This window comes from Pantherophis guttatus, chromosome 7 (assembly GCF_059756535.1).
Source record: "Pantherophis guttatus breed Tessera chromosome 7, ASM5975653v1, whole genome shotgun sequence".
NCBI classification, from domain to species: domain Eukaryota; kingdom Metazoa; phylum Chordata; class Lepidosauria; order Squamata; family Colubridae; genus Pantherophis; species Pantherophis guttatus.
Genome location: NC_142069.1, coordinates 72,481,400 through 72,494,898, shown reverse-complemented (window position 1 = coordinate 72,494,898; position 13,499 = coordinate 72,481,400). Strand labels below are relative to the sequence as shown.

Genomic DNA, 13,499 nt, shown 5'->3' with positions numbered 1-13,499 from the left:
TGAGAAACAACAAGGAAGACATTGTGCTTATTGTCTCCTGCTTATTTTAGCTTTAGAAATATTAAGCAAAGACAAAGCAATAGGATTTAAGAATGTAAAGATTTTTTAAAAACCTTATCGGTCGGTCCTCTCGCCCCTCCTGTTCAACATTTATGTGAAGCCGCTGGGTGAGATCATCCGTGGTTTTGGGGTGGAGTTCCATCAGTATGCTGATGATACTCAGCTGTACATTTGCACCCCAGACCATCCCAATGATGCCTTGGAAGTGATGTCCCAGTGCCTGGAGGCCGTGCGGGTCTGGATGGGGAGAAACAGGCTTCGACTCAACCCTTCCAAGACCGAGTGGCTGTGGCTGCCGGCGTCCCGGTATAGCCAGCTGACGCCATCGCTGGTTATTGGGGGCGAATCATTGGCCCCCACGGAGAGGGCCCGCAACTTGGGTGTCCTCCTGGATGCGCGGCTGTCTTTAGAAGGGCATATGACAGCCGTGGCCAGGGGGGCTTTTTGTCAGGTTTGCCTGATACGCCAGTTGCGCCCCTTTCTGGACCGGGACTCCCTACGCACAGTCACTCAAGCACTCGTCACTTCTCGTCTGGACTATTGTAACACTCTCTACATGGGGCTCCCCTTGGGGTGCACCCGGAGGCTCCAACTGGTGCAGAATGCGGCTGCGCGGGGGATTATGGGAGCGACGGGGCGCTCCCATGTGACTCCTCTCCTGCGCGAGCTGCATTGGCTTCCGGTGGACTTCCGGGTGCGCTTCAAGGTGTTGGTGATCACCTTTAAAGCGCTCCATGGCTTAGGGCCAGGGTACTTACGGGACCGCCTTCTGCCACCAATAGCCTCCCACTGGCCGGTTCGCTCCCACAGAGAGGGCCTCCTCAGGGTGCCGTCGGCCAGACAATGCCGGCTGACGACCCCCAGGAGGAGAGCCTTCTCTGTGGTGGCACCCACCCTATGGAACAATCTACCCCCAGAGATACGAGTGATCTCCGACCTTCGGATTTTTCGTCGGGCCCTAAAAACTCATTTTTTCCAGTTAGCCGGTCTGTCTTGATTTTAGGGTTAGTTTTAAAATTTTAATACTGATTTTAATTGACAAGTTTTAAATTATGGGCCAAATTTATAAATTATTTTAACTTTATTTTTTAACTGTGATGTTTTGTATAGATGTTTTTATCTTGGCTGTTCACCGCCCTGAGTCCGAAAGGAGAAGGGCGGTATAGAAATTTGAATAAAGTAAAGTAAAGTAAAGTAAATAAAGAGCTTTTGCAGGCGCCCAGTGCAAAAAATAGTGTCAGCTATTTCCTCCAGCTTGATGTCGTTGCAATGTTTGATGATTCCCCCTTCTATCTCTCATCTAAATCATTTATGAAAATTTTGAAGAATATTATACCTAAGACGTAAACTTGAGGTACCACATTGCATGCTTCCCTCCATGTAGATATTGTTCCATTGAGGACTATTTGCTGAATGCAGTTGGTCAGGCAGTTGCAAATCCATCTGGTGGGTAGTACTGTATAACCCACATTGTTTAATTTACAATGTAAATTAACAATGTAAAATTTACATAGTTTCCTAGAATAGGTTGGTGAATGACCAATGTGGTTCAATTTCACTTTTACAAAAAAAAAATACATTTATCAACAAACATATCAAAAATGAATTGCCTGATTCTCTTTTTATTGAGACTAACTAAAAAAATTAGTTTTGAAAAGTATATTGAGAAAATTGTTTCTTTAGAAATATAATACCAGTGTTTCAAATAGAAAATCGTAATGGCAGACAGTGATCTGAAACATTGTTAAAGATGTTTTAATGTGCAGCCTGGTTTTATGTAGCTCAGTTTTTCTCATTCATACCAGATATCCATATCTTCTAAAAAGTGAAAAATACATGTCTACAAAAGTGTGCTTCCCCATTCAAGACAAGACAATCCTTGGGAGTTGGTAGAAAATACTCTATCCAATTTTGGAATAATTCAATAAACATGAAAAATCAGAAAAAATAGTGGATAATTCCCCCCAGAAAAATAGCCCTCTTTTTGAAGATCTGCAATTAATCTATTAGTTTTGATTTAAATTTGAATTGTTTTCAGTAAACTTTCTTATTTTCTAACTCAAATTGTAGTAAAGTAGTATCAATGAGAAAACTATTCAAAACCTTCAAAAATACAATTCAGAATCGACTTGTTTAACCTTTTTCAATACCTGAATCATTTTAATCAAATCATGATGTTATTTTTTTGAATCCAATGCTGTCTGTGAAATAATATGCATCTTTAATTTAGGTAGAAAAAATCACAGTTCTCTTACGCAGTGTGGATCTACCAGATATTAAAGTTGGCTCAGTAGAGGAATTTCAGGGACAAGAATTCTCAGTGATCATCATATCAACAGTACGTAGTGAAGTGCTATTTGTGTATGTGGTATTCAGAGGCCAATCTCATTCCCCAAATTAGCAAGCCGAAGTAGGATAAAGTACATGTGTAAGTGACAAGTAAAGCTTAGGATAGGCAGCTAGTGTCTTCCACTTATTTTGAACTGCTGCTCTCACAATTACTTGAAATCGATCATCCTATCCTCTGCATAAGTATTTATTAGCAGTTTCCAGCGTACATAATGAAGCTGATCGGTGTGTTTAAGATTGCAAGTTGGGTATTAGTACAAAATGTGGTAGTTGGTATATGTTCGTTGTACTATACCAATACATAAAACCTTGAAGATTGCAGTTATTAGGTAAAGGTTCCCCTCGCACATATGTGCTAGTCATTCCCGACTCTAGGGGGTGGTGCTCGTCTCTGTTTCAAAGCCGAAGAGCCAGCACTGTCTGAAAATGTCTCCGTGGTCATGTGGCCGGCATGACTAAATGCCAAAGGCGCACGGAACACTGTTACCTTCCCACCAAAGGTGGTCCCTATTTTTCTACTTGCATTTTTTACGTGCTTTCAAACTGCTAGGTTGGCAGAAGCTAAGACAAGTAACGGGAGCTCACCCTGTTACACGGCACTAATGATTCAAACCGCTGAACTGCCAACCTTTTGATCAACAAGCTCAGCGTCTTAGCCACTGAGCCACCACCTCACTTAGTTATTAGGTACTTGGCATCAAATTTCCTTTGAACCTTTTTTAAAGTGGGGAAATACTATTAAATCTTTTGACTATTTAGGATGCAGTTCAGTTACTCATCAAAGTGCTAGACCAAGACTTCGGTGGTTGATGTGAGGTCTTACATTTTAACTCACTTGTAATACTTGATGGAAGAGAATGATTCATTCTGGGCTTTGAAACTTTTCAAAAATACATGGTAGCCATCTCTGAGGCTGGACAACCACTATTATTACATCATGGCAATATACCTGCATTTTCCTTTAGGAGTTCAAGGCAGCACAGGCAGCATGTTTTGCTCCCTTTTTTTCCTTACAAGTGGTCCTCAACTTACCATCACAATTAAGCCCCAAATTTATGTTATTAAGTGAGACATTTGTTAAGTGAGTTTTACCCCATTTTATTACTTTTCTTGCTTCGGAGGTTAAGTGAATTACGGCAGCTGATAAGTGAGTAACCTGGTTGTTAAATGAGCCTGGCTTCCCCATTGACCTTGCTTGTGAGAAGGGCGCAAAAGGGGATCACGTGACCCAGGGACACTGTGCCAGTGGTGAAATGTAAAATTTGTTACTATTGGTTCTGTGGGCGTGGCTTGCTGGTGGTGGGGGTAATATGACTGAGTAGGCGTGGCCAACTTTTTTCTTTTTACTTTTAAAACCATTTTTTCTACAACCTCTTCGGCTGAAGAGGTTGTAGAAAAAATGCTTTTAAAAATAAAAAAAAGGCCTCTGATGATTGCGCGACTCAGCTGGGCAATGGGGGCGGGCTACCGGTTCTCTGAACCACCCGCCTCCATCGCTACCAGATCGGGCGATCCGGTCCAAACTGGGAGCATTTCACCCCTGCACTGCGCCCATCATGAATATGAACCAGTTGTCAAGCATCTGAATTTTGATCACATGATCATGGGGATGCTGCAAAGGTCATAACTTGAAAAAACGGTCATAGGTCACCTTTTTTTTTCAGTTTAGTAAACGGTTACTAAATGTTGTAAGTCAAGGACTACCTGTAGTAACATCTTGGTGTTAGAAGGATGGACTGAGGGAGTAACCAGCCAAAATACACCCAGTGAGTTTCTGTGGCTGAGGACAGAGTTGAACTTGAACTCTCCTAATTCTGGTCCGCCATTTTAATCACTATGCTATATTCAACTTCAGATTATAAAATTGTTTGCAGTACTATGCATATTTGGAGGAATTAAATAGTTGGTGCTTATTTTCCAGGTTCGGTCAAATGAAACTTTATTCACTGATGAAAGAACTTTTCTAGGTTTTCTTGCTAATTCAAAGCGCTTTAATGTAGCAATTACCAGAGCCAAGGCTTTGCTCATTGTTGTGGGAAATCCTCATGTTCTTGCTAAAGTAAGAATTTCTTATTTATTATCTAATTCATGTTCCTTTAATCACACTAATAGAATAATATCATTGAGATATTGGTAGCTGCCTGTTTCTAATTTAAAGTTCAGGGGGAAATTATGTGTTAGTGATTCATCTCAGCCTTTCTTAGCAATACATTAATCCTTAAATGCAGAAAAGATATCTGAAATATGGTGAACGCAGTCTTAACTTCATTAAATGAAAATACAGCAGGGAGCCAAATGAAGTCAACAGATGGACTCTTGTTTACATATGCTATCATAAATGATCTTAAACATCTCACTTTTGAAGTTGTAAAGTTTTGCCTCATCCTGTAAAAAATTATGTGGTCGCTAAGTGTTGATATCAACGTATGTCATATATGGATTATATGGCATTTAATCAAAAGTAATGCCACTTTTAATAACAGCTGTCCCTTCCCCCCCAAAAAAGCAACCATACTGTGTATTATTATCATTAAATGTAGTACTATGTTAGTAGATTGTATTGCATTTAGTTGTTGCAACAGTGAGATGGGCAGCATATAAATTTAATAAATAATAATATTTTTTGTGTATGTACAGCGGATACTAATTGACATTCAGCTGTCAGTTGCAGCAGCAATCTTCCATGTCATGATCCTCATTTGTCTGTTTAGTGCTAATTCATACTAATATAATTTTAGCTAATATAGTATGGTTTATTTTATTTTGTTTCTTCTAACTTAATTTTTCATAATTAAGAGAACAATAGTGCTATAGAAGTGAACAAATCAATTAACCTCTTCATATTGCCTTTATGGCTTTCAACACTACTTTCTAGTTATAGAAACCCTTTATTAATTGTTGTTCTGCTGAACAGCTTGGATTGTTGCCAAATCAAGTCTTTCAAAAAATCAGGAAACATGTAATTTGCCTCGGTGAAATTATAAATGTTCCAAAAGCCTGTAAAAACTTTTAACGGAATTTAGTTATGTATATTATAAATTATAAGAAGTTTAGACTATGCTTGCTACATCTCAGCTCCCACACTGCCATCTTAGGTATCCTAGCAACACAGTGTTATGTGAAAAATCAGCTGAGTATAATGTCCTAAACATATTCTTATTTAGGCCTGCTAATATTAAGGAATATAAACCAGAGGAATATCTATGGCTGTTTTATGGTATAGTATTTTGTACAGCTTTATAATCCTCTTTCCTTTGGCCAGGATCCCTGCTTTAATGCTCTGTTGGAGTACAGTCTAATAAATGACGTTTACATTGGCTGTGACTTGCCTCAAGAATTTGAAAACCAGGAAAAGTGAGTGTATTTTCAACATTATTGATGAAGAAATAAGTGGACATGGATGAATCATTAAATAATGTAAGGATTTTATTCTGTGTTCTCTAAGAGATCTATATTGGAGTCCATCAGAAAGAGTGAGTGACGCTGTATTACAGGGCTGTCAAACTCGTGGGCAGGATGCATCACACTCTGGCCACACCCATTCCTGGTTTAGCGAAGAGGGTTGCGATATGTCACATGACATGAGTTTGACACCCCTGCTCTATTAGGACAGAGAAGGTGATCTATACTCCCAAGTCTGCTTGCATATGTGAACTGAGATACATAAGATTACAAATTTGTAGTGGTGTTATACATGTTTTTATAGGATTTTGTGTTTTCTTGGGTATCTAGTGCATCTATACACAATCCATTCAAAATTTTCTAGACCTTTTATAATTCTTGATAGGGATACATATGATGCATGAGTAAATCTTGCTTGATGCTGTGCTACCTTAATCTGTTATGACAACAAGAAACAGTAATATATCCAGAGTTTTCAATTTTCCTAAAATATTTTTCTTTCACGTCCTTTGTTTTATTTTGATATATTTTAGCCTTGTTTAAATACCTTCAGGTCAAGTGTTGATTCCTGGCAACTGCCTGGACTTGTCTCTGCAGTTTTCTTGGCAAGATGGGTCATACTGTAGTTAGCTTTCTTAGCAAATAACTCACTTTACATGAGATTCAACGTCAGTTATTTTTTTAAAAAAAAAATCTTACTACTTCTAGTTCTTGAGGATGTTATTTAATGTTATTAGAGGAAGGCAGGATTTTTTTAAAAAATAATAAATTGATACTAAAACTGCAAAACAGTGTATGATAGACATTCTATAGAATCTTCCTGGCAGAAAGAGTGGAAGACCTGTGTCATCCACTACCTCAGGGGTCTCCAACCTTGGCAACTTGAAGACTTGTGGACTTCAACTCCCAAAGTTCCTCAGCCAGCAAAGCTGAAAGTTGAAGTCCACAAGTCTTCAAGTTGCCAAGGTTGGAGACCCTGCTCTACCTACTTTTGCATTGCCCCCTTGGGTTCAGATGTCATTTAGCTCTCATCTTTCTATTCCACCTAGTTTGTGGGGTCCCTTCATGGATAGTTAATTCTCATTGATGATGTAACTTTGTGCTTTCCCTGATGCAGGTCCTCATTGCCATATGAGGAGTACACTTTGATCTCTTCACATCCTTATATCTAAGGATTTGATTTATTGCAGCATATAAAAAATTACAACTATTAGAATAGTTGGAAGATATTCAGAGTCTTTGAAGGTTTCCTCTGATATCACACTGTCCAAATTCTTTCAGACAATGCTACAGTTATCTAGTAGATCAATACAGTTACTTAAGATCCCACTTTTTTCTTTCATATTGTATATATGGCATTGGTGTTTCCATATTTATGCCATACTTGGCAGTCTATCTGCTGGAAATAACTACTTTGATCAGATAGTCTACTTGCGCCACTCACAAATAGAGGCTTCATTAAATAATCATGATTTTCTTCATAATTGGTGGACAACCTTAATATCAATCTCTGTGCACTTCAGGACAACCATCAATGCCTAAACTCTTGTTCTGGTGTTAAAATACATCCTTAATCTTAAAACAATGTCTTTGTTTCCTTTATTATTTCCTAGAAGTTCCCCTGTTAACTAGAGCTCTTTCAAACCCTTATGTGCACATTTATAGATGGAATCTCAAAGTTGCAGGAAAACAATTACTTTGGAATGCATGATGCTATCTAGACATTTATGATTATTAAATCAATTTAAGCTAGTAAAACAAATATTTCATATGTTGCCTTTAGTTATAGGTATCATTTCCAGCATATTGGATTAACTATTTTGACGAAAACAATGTTTCTCCAATTCTTGTTGTTTAATTTCTTCTTTTATTTTGTTAATCTACAGGTGCATTTAAATAGAAGAAGTGCTACCAGGCCATTTTTCCAGACTATGACTTTATTTCTTTTTTAAAAAATACACAGAGATTTGTTTTCTTGGTTGTTTAAAAGAATATGCTATAAAATAGAGGGCTTATTGTGTTATAATTATGGTTTCATTGTTGCTATATTTTTATGCTGTAACAAATAAATACTATTAAAGCATTTTGCATGTATCTTTTTTCGTGTAGTTAATAAGAATGAACAATAAAATACTAGATCTTATTCTTCATGCCAACCAATCCTAGCCTGTTCTGAGATTCTTCAACTTCATATAAATATTGCTGGCAGATCTATGTGTATGGCCAACTTGGGCTGATCTCAAAAAAAAAAGAAGAAGCAGAGTTGGACTGCTTGACTTGATTAGTGCTCGAAGGGAAGAAAAGGAAATAGACAGTGCTGTGGTCTAAAGAAGAAAGTGTGGGTGAGGGAGAAAGTGTGGGTGAACGACTTGGAACAAGTTAGTGGCAAACTGCTCCCATACTTCTATTAGTGAATTGTCAAAGCTCAGTTCGGTTTGGGATAGTCTTTATATTTAAAGAAACACTACTCCATGTTGTTCTTGTGTTACTTTGGTCAAAAAGTAGAACAGCAAGCAAGATTATGATATCACCCATTCAGTCATGTCCGATTCGGTGATTCGGTGGGCCAATCTATCCATGTCTTCTGATCCTGCGCTACTTATTTGATTTTTTTTTCCCTATGCTGTGACTGGCAACAGCTTTGATGGTGTCCAGCCACCATATTTTTGGCAACCTGGTTTATTGCTAATTCTTCCCAATATAATTGCTTTCTCCATGAATTTCCACGCATGATATGGTTAAATAAGCAAGAAGCAATTTTGTGATTTTTCCTTCTAGTAATATGTCTGGTGTTGTGCGCTCTGGTACTTGCTTGTTGGTCACCTTTGTTGTCTAAGAAATACAAGGAGCCTTGTTCACCACCACATCTCAAACGAGTCGATTTTCTTCCTGTCTTGCTTGTTTTAAGGTCCAACTTTCACACCCATAGATAATTACAGGGAACACAATAGAGTGGACTAATCTAAATTTGGTTGCCAGGCAGATGTCTTTGCTTTTCCATATTCGGCTCATGTTCATCATTGCTGTGTAATCCAACATTTTATTTCTGGGCTGCATACACCACGTTGAGTGATCTGACCCCCTAGGAAAGAATTCTATGCATTCTATCTCTTCACTATCAGTTTCTATGTTGATGTTTCCATTCCTTGCACTGGTCATGTGTTTGGTCTTCTTGATGTTCAGAAACAGACCAAGATCCTCTCTTTGAATTTCTTGATCAGATGTTCCAGGTGTTGTTTGGTTTCTGAGAGGACAGCAAGCAAGAACTTCCATCAAATTATCATCTTTGTTAAGGGGCAGTTTCGTTTATTCTTTTGCTGCAATTATAATACCCCATCTTAAAAGCATGTCATTTTTTTTCTTCAAAATGCTTTTTCCCTCCTCACAATGCCTTTGTCCTACAATTTTAGTGCTTCAGTATTTCCATTTCTTTTAAAATGAAACAAATAGTTGACAATAGCAGTGAAAATGATAGTGCCAGACTCTTAGTTCACTGGAATAATCAGTGACATTAAATTGTGAATTCTGGCCCATGTATGCATTTCCAGAAAAACATCTTCTGCTTCATTGACTATGCTAATGCCTTTGATTGTGTGGATCACAACAAATTGTGGCAAGTTCTTAAAGAGATGGGAGTACCAGACCATCTTACTTGTCTCTTGAGAAACCAATATGCGGGTCAAGAAGCAACAGTGAGAACTAGACAGGGAACCACTGATTGGTTCAAAGGAATTTGGCAAGGCTGTATGCTGTCACCCTGCCTATTTGACTTATATGCAGAGCACATCATGAGAAAGGCGGGGCTAGATGAATCACAAATTGGAATTAAGATTGCCGGGAGAAATATCAACGACCTCAGATATGCAGATGATACCACTGTAATGGCAGAAAGTGAAGAGGAACTAAAGAGCCTCTTGATGCAGGTGAAGGAGGAGAGTGCAAAAGTTGGCTTGAAACTCAACATTAAGAAAACTTAAGATGATGGCTTCTGACCTTCTCAATTCCTGGCAAATAGATGGGGAAGAAATGGAGGTAGTGACAGATTTTATTTTCCTGGGCTCCAAGGTCATCGCAGATGGGGACTACAGGCAAGAAATTAAAAGACACTTGCTCCTGGGGAGGAAAGCTATGCCAAATCTAGACAGCATATAAAAAGCAGAGACATCACCTTGCCAACAAAAATGCATATAGTCAAGGCTATGGTTTTCCCAGTTGAGATGTATGGCTGTGAAAGTTGGGCCATAAGGAAAGCTGAAAGCCAAAGAATTGAGGCCTTTGAATTATGGTGCTGGAGAAGACTCCTGCGAGTCCCTTAGACTGCAAGGCGATCAAACCAGTCAGTCCTGGAGGAAATCAACCTTGACTGCTCTTTAGAAAGCCAGATCCTGAAGATCAAACTGAAATACTTTGTTATTTGAGAAGGAAGGACTCACTGGAGAAGAGCCTAATGCTGGGAACAATTGAGGGCAAAAGAAGACGGGGACGACAGAGAATGAGGTGGCTGAATGGAGTCACTGAAGCAGTAGGTGTGAGCTTAAACGGACTCCAGGAGATGGTAGAGGACAGGAAGGCCTGGAGGAACGTTGTCCATGGGGTTGGAATGGGTCGGACACAACTTTGCAAGTAACAACTACTACTACTACCATGCTTAAGGCATTTGGCCAGTTATTAAGAACAGAGAAATCACACTTTAAAAATGGAAGAGATATAGGGATGTTAAAAGTGATATTCTACAAGAAGGTATCCCACACAGAGACCTATTCTGAAGTACTCAGCACCTCAAAAAACTACTATTTGCACTTGAATAAATCCTTCAGCCTCACACATAGCAGGACTGACCCAGTAGTTAAAATAATAAAGCTATGTTTTTAGTATTAAACATATTTAAATGGCCTCTCAACTCAATATATTGATGTTCTTAGTTGGGTATGACAGATCTTTTATTTCAATTGAAGGTCAGCATAAGTTATGTAAAACGAGGCCTCCTTACAAATAACACTGCTGCTAAATTATCTTGGTTATTAAGTTCATAAAATACAGTAATGCAAACATTTAATAACATTTTATGCTGTTCTATATGTCTAAAACTAAATGTATTAAGTCTGATGTTAAAAGACTTATTAGTGTATAACCAAAGGTCAGCTAAGTAAAATGCTTAGTCATACTAAATGCTAAAGTAAAAACTCTGTATAATTTATTAGAGGATTCACCTGTGAAATCTAGCTGAACATATCCACTCATTGTCTATGAAGAATAACAGAACAGAATAACAAGTTGGAAGGGATGTTGAAGGTCTTCTAGTCCCTACTCAATTAGGAAACTCAAATAATTTCAGACAAATGGTTGTCCAATCTCTTCTTTCAAACTTCCAGTGTTGAGAGCACCCACAACTTCTGGAGGCAAGTCATTCCACTGATTAATTGCTCTAACTGTCAAGAAATTTGTCCTTAATTCTAGGTTGCTTCTCTCCTTGATTAGTTTCCACCCATTGCTCCTTGTCCTGCCCTCAGGTGCTTTGGAGAATAGATTGACTTCCTCTTTTTTGTGGCAGCCCCTCAGATACTGGAAAACCGCTATTGTGTTACCCCTAGTCCTTCTTCTCATTAAAGTAGATATACCCAATTCCTGCAACCGTTCTTCATGTTTTAGTCTCTAGTCCCTTAATCATCTTTGTTGCTCTCCTCTGCACTCTGTCTAGGGTCCCAACACCTTTTTTACATTGTGGCAACCAAAGCTGGATGCAATATTCCAATTGTGGTTTTACCCAGGCATTATAAAGTGCTACTAACACTTCACATGATCTTGATTCTATCCCTGTTAATGCAGGCTAGGACTGCATTGGCTTTTTTTGTTGCTACCACACACTGCTGGCTCAGGTTTAAGTGATTGTCCACTAGAACTCCAAGATCCCCTCATAGTTACCATCATTGAGCCAGGTTCCACCTATACTTAGTGCATTTGGTTTTTCTTGCCTAAATGTAGAACCTTAACTTTTTTCACCATTGAATTTCATTTTGCTAGATAGCGCCCAATGTTCAAGTCAATCATATCAATCCCTTGCTCTTCTAATTCTTGTTTCGTTTTCAGTTCCCCCTTTTCTGATAAGATATCTTTATATCTAATAATATTTCCCATATTAATAACATTTGGATGTATTAATGCTTCCATTGTTGAAAGCCATGTTGGTCTTTTCAGATAATGTTTTTCTCTAACTTTCTCTCATACTGATAATAAAGCATTTCTTACATAAGGTCTTTGAAAATAACTATGTATCTTATTCTTCCCATATCATAAAAAAGCATGCCAACCCAATTGTAGATCATGACCCTCCAATGTCAATAACCTTGTATTTCTTAGTACAATCCATTCTTTCATCCATGATAATGTTGCTGCCTTATAATATAATTCCCAATTTGGTAGTCTGAACCCTCCTCTGAGTCTTGCATCTTGTAACATTTTTATATTAATTCTCGCTTTTTTCCTTTGCCATATAAATTTCATTATTGTTTTATTAAGATTTTCAAAATACTTTTTTTCTAATTTTATCGGTATTGTTTGAAATAAAAGCAACATTCTTGGTAATGTATTCATCTTAATTGTTGTTATTCTTCCCATTAATGATAGTTGTAAATTCTTCCATCTCTCCAAGATGAAATATGTATATGTTCTCAGGAACATATACACTTTTTGTTTAGCTGGACTTCACTTTATCAGGTGAAAAGCTGCCATGGCCAGTGACACAGAGACTGTGAGTGAAATAGTATTTTTTGTAAGTTTGGAAGAAGGCCCACTTTCTCTTTTGTGCTTAATTATATTTAATAATTAAAAAGGGATGCCTAAAATATATGCAGCATTTGTTTCACCAACAAACTATTCTCCTAGGGATTCTACTGCATCTTCTTAACACCTTTACTGCCACCTTTAGATAATACAAATTTTCCTGTGTTGACTTCTTGAGACATCATGAAGACAAATAGGAATCTTATCTTTACTTGGTAGAATGGGTTGTATTTTTTAATCATAATTAACACTGATTTGCCCTATATAAAAATAAAGCTTCTGAAAGCAGATTTTTATTGATGACAGAAGAAGGATATTTTCCTCCAGAAAAGGAAAGGCTACATTGCAGGATTATGATATATAACAGGGATGGGTAACCTTTTTTTCCTCGGGTGCCCACACCCATAATGCAATGCCCCCGTGCGCCCCACCTCCTTGTGCATGCACGCGCGACCCCCCGCACTCCCGCCTGCATGTGTGAGACCTCCCCTATGCTCCCCCGCCCCCCTGTGCATGCACATGTGACCCCACCCCCCACCCCGTGCCCTGTTTTGGGCTTAGCAGTAGGCCTGTTTTTTTGCCCTCCCCAGGTTCCGGAGGCTTTCCTGGAGCCTCTGAGAGGGCGAAAACGGCCTCCCCCAGCCCTCCAGAGGCCGGAAATGGCCCATTTCCAGATTTCCAGTATGCCCGGTAGGCCCATTTTTCGTTCTCCCCAGGGTCTGGAGGCTTTCCTGGAGCCTCCAGGAGAGCGAAAACAGCTTCCCCTGGCCCTCTGGAGGCTGGAAAAGGCCTGTTTCCGGACTTCCGGGAGGCCCATTTTTCGCCCTCCCAGAGCCTCTGCACGAGCCCTGTACTTACCTGGCATCCAAAACGGGACACGTGGAGACTCCTGGGAGGGGAGGGGCATT

At 39.0% G+C, this 13,499-nt stretch overlaps 1 protein-coding gene across 2 annotated transcripts in view; it reads left to right on the top strand.

Moving 5' to 3' along the window:
- The window catches only part of MOV10L1 (Mov10 like RNA helicase 1), a 55,943-nt gene extending 48,049 nt beyond the window's left edge, over positions 1 to 7,894 (top strand). The window contains exons 24-27 of one of the 2 annotated variants that reach the window (XM_060687151.2): positions 2,291 to 2,398; positions 4,331 to 4,468; positions 5,672 to 5,763; positions 7,698 to 7,894. In XM_060687151.2, the coding sequence (XP_060543134.2) occupies positions 2,291 to 2,398; positions 4,331 to 4,468; positions 5,672 to 5,763; positions 7,698 to 7,707 (348 nt within the window). In that variant the 3' untranslated portion in view covers positions 7,708 to 7,894. Of the gene's footprint in view, positions 1 to 2,290; positions 2,399 to 4,330; positions 4,469 to 5,671; positions 5,768 to 7,697 lie in introns of those variants that run through there. The other variant, XM_087874226.1, reaches the window with a different exon arrangement.
- Positions 7,895 to 13,499: the final 5,605 nt, after the last annotated feature.